The following is a 7,584-nucleotide window of genomic DNA, read 5'->3' as shown; positions in this document are numbered from 1 at the left end:
GTGTAATAATTCTAATGGCCATCGGGGGCAATCACATCACTTTGGCACCAAGCCAAAGGAAAAAAAGTTCACTTTATGCATTTAAAACTGTAAGATCCACTTCGGATCATGACAGGTATGGTGCGTCCACCAGTAGTAGCCGCCTTCCCACCGTCAATCATGCCCGCCCTGCGACGCCTCCTGCCTTGCTATCGCCGTTACATGGCGCCCGCTGAAACAGTTCTCGGGCATGCGCGGTGCACGCTGCACGGGAACTTACATCAGGCTATCGCGCCTGCGTGTTTCGCAGGTGCCAGATCCTGCCCCGCATTGTGTTATGATATATTCACACTGCGGGGCTGAGAACCTGGAGCCTGAAAAACGCGACAGCAAGGCATTAGGAGGCGGCGCAGGGCGGGCATGATTGACGGTGGGGAGGTGGCTGCTACTGGGGGATGCACCATACCTATGGGACGTATTACAGGTATGGGGACATATTTATAAAAGTTAATATTTTGGCTTTCCTGGGGATCAGTAAGCAGAAGAGCCACCTTCACAGGTGGAGGGATTTTGTAAAATTTCTCCTTACTAATTTTTATGATCTTTTGTTATCTTTTATTTCTATTTGTGAAAACAACAACAAAATATTATCACAATTTTTTTTATAGAAAAAAATTATATTTCCTAGAAAAATGGGTAGCACCATGACAAATTGACATATAAGGCTAAAGCCTAAAGGCTCAACATATTTTCTAGTGATTCCCACCAGTATAAAATATAATACTACACTTCTCGTTTTGTGAGGTCGGTACAATGACTATCTTACCAAATATGAAGTTTTATAAAAAAAAAAAACAGACAATATACAGTAGTTAAAGGGGTTTTCCACTACTTGTCTACTCCTGGGATGCGTGATCAATATCACATTGGTGGGAGTCCGACACTCAGCACCCCCAACTATTAGCTGTTATTAGCTCGGGCAGTGGCCAAGTGTGAACTGAATACAGAGCAGAACCCCACCGCACCGTCATACTGTCTAGTGGTCAATGGCAAAAACTTCAACTTGGCTTCAACTCAATGAATACATTATAAAATTACTGTTTTGGACTGACCAAAACTGCATTAAAACTGTACTGTGTGTCGTTATCCTTAGACTCAAAACCAGTTAATAACATATTCTCAGATTCCTCCATGTATGTGTGAACGAATTTGTAAAAAAGTTTTGTTTTTCTTCTAAGAAAGTCTATGGTGTTGAATCTTTAGACTTGACCAGTCATCGATAGTGTAAGTCTTAGTGGAGAACCTCTAGCATATCATTCGGAGCAACCATTTTGAATAGAATTCAGGAAGAAAATAAACCAGACAAAGTGAAAAATCGATTTGCTTTATTATTATCCAAAAATTTGTATCCAAAATTTTTTAGAAAAAAAAGCAAAAACATTTTGAATTTTTGATACTTTGAAAGAGGTTTCTCACTTCAACTAGTTATAACATACTGCAAGGATATGACTTCAATGGACATTATCATAGCATTGAGCTTGTGTTTCGCCAATGTCTTTTCAGGGGAATGGCTATTGTTTGTCAAAATGACGTATCCTATGATCACTCCATAAGACCTGAGGGTTACTAGACAGAAGACTACATTTCATTGGTGCCGCAGGTTCATTTCTGCAATTCAATGTATGTCCCTTCTGAAGCAAACTCAAGACACTGTAGGAGGTTAAAAAAAGTATTATTTTTGCGTTTTCAATGTTATTAAAACTAAAATGCTTAAAATGTCCTGATTCAATGTCATAAAGGGGTTTTCAAGTTGATGCAACCACCTTTACATGAATGAATTATTGATCTTACCATATACAAAGGTTCATCTTTTGGCTCCAGACCCTATAAAAAAAGATAAAAATGGTTTAAGAAAAATTGTGTATAATATTATATGCATTTTTTTTTTATTTAATTTAATGGGTTGTCTAGGATTAGAGAAAAGTTCATTTTTTTTCCCCAGAAACAGCACAAATTTTATCATTGGCATGGTATGTCATTGGCATCACTACCCATTCAGAAAAAAAACAGTTCAACTCAGACTTGTGTTAGACCAGACAAACTGCCAACACAGTGAGGAGTCAGGTTACATCTCTCATCTCTTCTGCAGAGAAGGGGAAGGAAGATACAAACTGAGAAGCAGAGGGAGACTCAGAAATATTGTACTAAGCTTTCTAACAAGTCTTTTATCTCAACCCAGAACTTGATTCACATCTACACTGCAAAGTAGTTTTTTTTCAAATAGGCCCAAAAAGACATGTAGGAGGCGCTGCAGAGGGGGGAAACTCTCCCAAAAGAAAAGAAATTAAGTACTAATAACTCAAATGAACAATCCACTTCAGTAAGAAAACTCTAGATCAGAATGAAATAGCTCTGCGGAATACAGGCCTCAAATATGCCCCTGCCAGTAAATTCAACAAATTTCAACTCTTTATAGGGATAAAACTCTTTATGCAAAAACTGGCCATCAGAAAACATTTCTTAAAAAATTCTAATAAAGGACCAAATCAACAAGCTCTAGTTAATCCTTACGTACACACCAACCTATGTAATAAATCCCACTTTCATCCCCTTAATGAATACCCGGAACCATTTGAAACATTTCAAAAGAATGTAATAGATGCCATGCATAAAATTAGCGATAGGAGATGCTCTAAATATAAATATAATTTAACATTTCCTGAAAGAAAAGCTATTATATCATTACAGGAAAATAAAAAATAGTAATTCGTCCAGCAGATAAGGGGGGGATCATAATGTTGGACCAGGACCAATATCGCAAAGAGGCTTTTTACGTCTTTTAAGCAACACACGCACATACAAGAAAATAAATGTAGACCTACTGAGAGGTTTAACAAGGAAATGAAAATTCTTACTAACAGAGGACTGAATATGGGATTTTTAAATAAAAATGAATATAAATTTCTTAATATCACTTATCCCAGGATGGCTATTTTTACCACTTGCCAAAAATCCAGAAAAGAACCCAGCGGGACGTCCCATAATATCAGGCATTCAGTGCCTCACAGCAAATATGTCAAAATGTGTAGATTGCCATCTGCAAAAGCTTATACCTCTATTGCCTGCCTATCTGAAAGATAGCATCCATGTGCTACAATTACTTAAAAATATACAATGGCGTGATCATTATGTTCTTGGCACTTTCGACATCACATCGCTCTACACGATAATTGAGCACGATAGAGGATGTGAAGCAGTGACATTTTTTTAAATAAATCTGCATTACTTCCTAGGGAGCAAATAGATTTTTTAAAGGAATGTATGTGTGAGGGATCTCACAGGAGAATGGGAGGAAAGAGAAGAACCCTGTAGGGATGGGCACTCTGGTGCCACCACTTGCCCCAGGTCAGTCAGGGAACTGCACTGGGGGCAAATAGTCGCCGGAAAGGCTTCCCTTATAGGTACGAGTTAGTGAGGTGCTCCCAGTGAGGAGGTTATATATCACCAGTCCAGGCTGGGGATATATATTTAAACCTCCCAGCCGTCACTGCCAGAGTTCCTCACTAAAGCAACATGGTATTCTGCCACCAGTTCCTCGTTCGACATAAGCCCCGTCCGACAACAGACTTATATCGGGTCAGAAACCAACCCGGGTAGCGTACAATTGATCAACCGAACGTGCAAAAGTGGGGATTCGTGAATCGAGATAAACGACCAGCCCAAGATTAATTTTATATTTAATTACCGAAAAGGTGCACTAGAAATATACAGGTATATATTTACAAGAACAATATTCAGATATACAGTCACAAGTGTAGTACAAGGATAGGGTATAGATAAGTTGCAATTACCGTGTTATATAGTATGTGGCAACAGGGAGGCGCTAATGAATCACAGGTCCAAATCTAAAGGTCCCGTTACATTTAGCGATGCACCAGTGATCCCGACAATGATACGACCCGGTCAGAATCACTGGTGCATCGCTAAATGGTCGCTAGTGAGCTGCCAAACAGGCATATCTCACTAGTGATGCAGCAGCCCGCCGGCGGTCGTTACTTACCTGTCAGACGCAGCGATGATGACGTCTTCTGCCTGCGTCCATGCGTCACTCGTTGGCGCCAGCGGGACGCCAGCGAGAAGAAAATGGGCCTGGACGTTCTTGCGCGATCACCGATATCCAACGGGGGGGCGGGTCGCAGGTACGTGTCACATGTAGCGACATCGCTAGCGATATCGCTGTTGCGTCACAAAATTGGTGACGCTTTAGAGAGATCGCTAGTGATCTCGCTATTTGTGAAGGGGGCTTTAGTTACAGACTTTCCTGGCTACATCAGCTAAAGTATCCTCCAGCCATTAGAAAACTAAGTTCAAAATGAGGGACTGCTGTCTCCCTTGGGCTGGGCTGCCCCCCTGCTCCCACGTCTGACAATATGATTTTCTGCCCAGAATCATGGATGACTCATAACTTTCTGCCTGAAGCTCTGAATGGGTCGGTGACGCCGCCAATGGGTTCCGCTGAATTTTATCTGCGCATAGAGACTTAATATACCTACCGCATGTACTTTCCGCCTGATGCTCTGAATGGGTCGGTGGCACCGCCAATGGGTTCTGCTGAATTTTATCTGCGCATAGAGACTAAATATGCCTACCATATGTACTTCCTGTTAGCTATGCTTTATAACTCAATAACGCAGAGTGCTACAGGTGGCTAAATAATATGGGCGCATGGGGAAAGTAATGCCGATTCCCATAATGTGCTCGGCTAGGCTCGGAGATATTGCATTCTGTTATTATAGGTAATTTTCCAGATTCAATACCTCAGAGCCTGCTGTGACTTGTTGTACGTGCTGTCTCCATGTGCTTCAGTCACACACAAAGGGATCTTGTTTGCTGTGAAGCTGCAGGCAGCTCACACCTTGGTGCTAATTGCTAGCTGCCTGAGCTTCAAAGAGTTTCTTCCTAGCTTTTTAAATAAAGATAAACATTGCATGGCTTTTTATGGCCTTCGGGAATGCCAAGGGAGGGGGCACATTCCTGGAGTGGACAGAGATGTCCTGAACTTATAATCCAAAATGGATTCTCCCTTGTCCCTCACAGTATGTTTTTTATTTTAACCCACAATTGTTTTAAATTTGAGGCGGACTACTCCACCCAGCGGTGGGGCACTGCCATGGGGGCCAGGTTTGCGCCAAGTTACGCTGACCTGTATGTGGTCAGATTGGAAGAAGATACCATCTTCCCTGGGAGCGAGCTGCGCGCAAACCTGGTTTTCTGGCAATGTTTTATTGATGATGTAATATTTATTTGGTCAGGTGGCCCATAATCACTCAAAGAGTTTATAATTGAGATTAATAAAAATGAATATTTTTTAAAATTTACTTCTACTACCAGTGCTGATACTATAAACTTTTTAGATTTAAATATATTTATAGGGGACCTTAATATTCATACCCATGCTTCCAAAAACCCACAGATTCAAAAAGCTACATTCCAATCGACAGTTGCCATTTACCTAGTTGACCGTTGAATGTCCCTAAAAGTCAGTTTATTATTCGTAACTGCTCTAAACGTCAAGATTTTAATAGAGAGGCGGAAGTATTGAGAAAAAAATTTTTGGAAAAGGTTTGCAATAAACACATGCTTGTCACAGCCAAGAAATCTGTGGAGTTGAAACTCCACCAAGATATCCTTAATGGAAATAACAAAACTAAAGATCCATTTTATTCCTATTGTTACTCAATACAACTCTATTCTTTTTGTCAAGAATAGTAAAAAAAACATAGGGACATATTAAATGATGATAAAATCTTAGGTGAGCAAATTCCTGCACTTCCTAGGTTCATATACTGTATAAAAAGCTTGAAACCTAGAAAATATTATTGCCCCTACAGTTCAAACAAATCTCTCAAAAAGACCTTCAACATTTTTCCAGAATAACTTGACAGGTTTTTTCCCCTGTCGTAAATGCAAAATGTGCCAACAGACACATACCAAAAAACAATTGGGAATTGGTAAAGGAGACACAGTATACATGAGTCGGGATTTTCTTACGTGCACCACCCTGGGTGTCATATATACAATTAAATGTCCTTGCAATAAACTCTATGTAGGGAGTACAAAACGTCCGCTAAACGTTAGAATTAATGAACATATCAGAAACGTAAAGAAAAAAGTTTTAGGTCACCCTTTATCCAAGCATTTCGTGGAACATCATGCAGGCTCTGTGCACTATATGGCGGTAAATGGTATGGAAATTGTTCAACAGCATTGGCGAAAAGGGAGTTATATCAAATTAATGTCACGAGCAGAAAGCTGGTGGATATTTATATTGAACGCTTTGATCCCTAGGGGGTTGAATAGCGAAGTTGAATTGTTTGGTTTCTATTAACCCACACTGGCCTAACATCAAGAAAGCTATTTAAAGTCTCTTTACCACAAGCAGGACCATCCCTGAGGAAGGAAACCAGAGTTTCCAAAACACGTTGGAAGGAAAATTGGTCCTCTCTACACCTCGTACTAAGCAATAGTCACGCGGACGTCACGTGCTCAGCGACGTACACAGGTCCTGCACTGGCCGCATGCAGCAAGAGGGCAGGACGTGACCAGAGTGACCGGATCCCCACTGACCGCTGGAGCAGGCGCACGGAGCAGCTGTCACCAGCCAGGACAGCACTCCTACCAGTCTATCTACCTAGACAGCTATATCTCTGTGAAGCATTTGATCATCACTCTAGTAAGCATATCATTGGGACACCATACCTGCCGCAGTAACGGTAAATGACCTTTTTTTATATCTCTTACAATTTCTGAAATGACTATTACTAACACCTATACATTGTAAGGTACAGATTTTCTGGCAACGCTTGAACAAGTGCACCTGTTATGTGTGTGGATTCCCTATTTTGACTGGAAAAAGTCTGATACCCATTGGATACCAACTTGAACTGGAACTAACTTCTGCATATGGCCTCTGAATGACTGTTACTAACATTGAGACCCTTTATAGTATGGTTTCTCTGTGAATTCCTAATCATATGTGGGTTAAAGTTCATATGCACTCGACCTGATCTGTATTGGTGATACATTGAGCTACAATTATAACACACTGGCACTGGTGTATAAATTTGTAGTAGACTCTGCATATACTTAAGTGCATACTTTATCCCACAAGGACAAGAGGTTTAAGTGCAATTATTGCCCTTAGGCCTGGGTCATACTAGCGAGACCATCAGATGCAATATGCTAATGACCCTTGGCTCCTGCTCTGCTGCGAGTGGGAGACAAGTGTCATGCTACTGTAGGGAAGGTGGACTGATGGGCGGACCTGTCTGCAGTGGGAAGGCAGAGGTGTAGTGTGTTGTGGGTGGACTGTTGTGGGGAGAGATGGGAGACAGATAGAGATGGAGAGGAAGAGTGTAGTATTGGAGTTTGACCATTAGAGGGCAGTGGAGAGTGTGAGGTAGGGACTGAACAACTGCCATTGGCTAAAGAAACTGTCAAGTCATGGGGGGTGGGATTACCAGAACGTGAGGGATAAAAGGCTGAGAGAAGGTTGTGGAAAGGTCAGTCAGCGAGCGGAGCACAGGAGACAGAAAGGTCTGCTGA

The 7,584-nt window shown here is 41.3% G+C and overlaps 1 protein-coding gene across 1 annotated transcript in view; it reads right to left on the bottom strand.

Annotated features, from left to right (window-relative positions):
* Window positions 1-1,347: 1,347 nt before the first annotated feature.
* Window positions 1,348-7,584, bottom strand: part of LOC141085434 (cell adhesion molecule CEACAM15-like) — a 41,470-nt gene continuing 35,233 nt past the window's right edge. The window contains exons 7-8 of the mRNA XM_073570797.1: window positions 1,831-1,863; window positions 1,348-1,689 (exon numbers count right to left, since the gene is read on the bottom strand). Coding sequence (XP_073426898.1) covers window positions 1,642-1,689; window positions 1,831-1,863 — 81 coding nt within the window. The 3' untranslated portion in view covers window positions 1,348-1,641. The remainder of the gene's footprint in view (window positions 1,690-1,830; window positions 1,864-7,584) is intronic.

This window comes from Dendrobates tinctorius, unplaced genomic scaffold, assembly GCF_039654945.1.
Source record: "Dendrobates tinctorius isolate UK_male_01 unplaced genomic scaffold, ASM3965494v1 ptg000028l, whole genome shotgun sequence".
Taxonomy (NCBI): domain Eukaryota; kingdom Metazoa; phylum Chordata; class Amphibia; order Anura; family Dendrobatidae; genus Dendrobates; species Dendrobates tinctorius.
The sequence above is the reverse complement of the archived record's forward strand: the minus strand, read 5'-3'. Positions and strand labels throughout refer to the sequence as shown.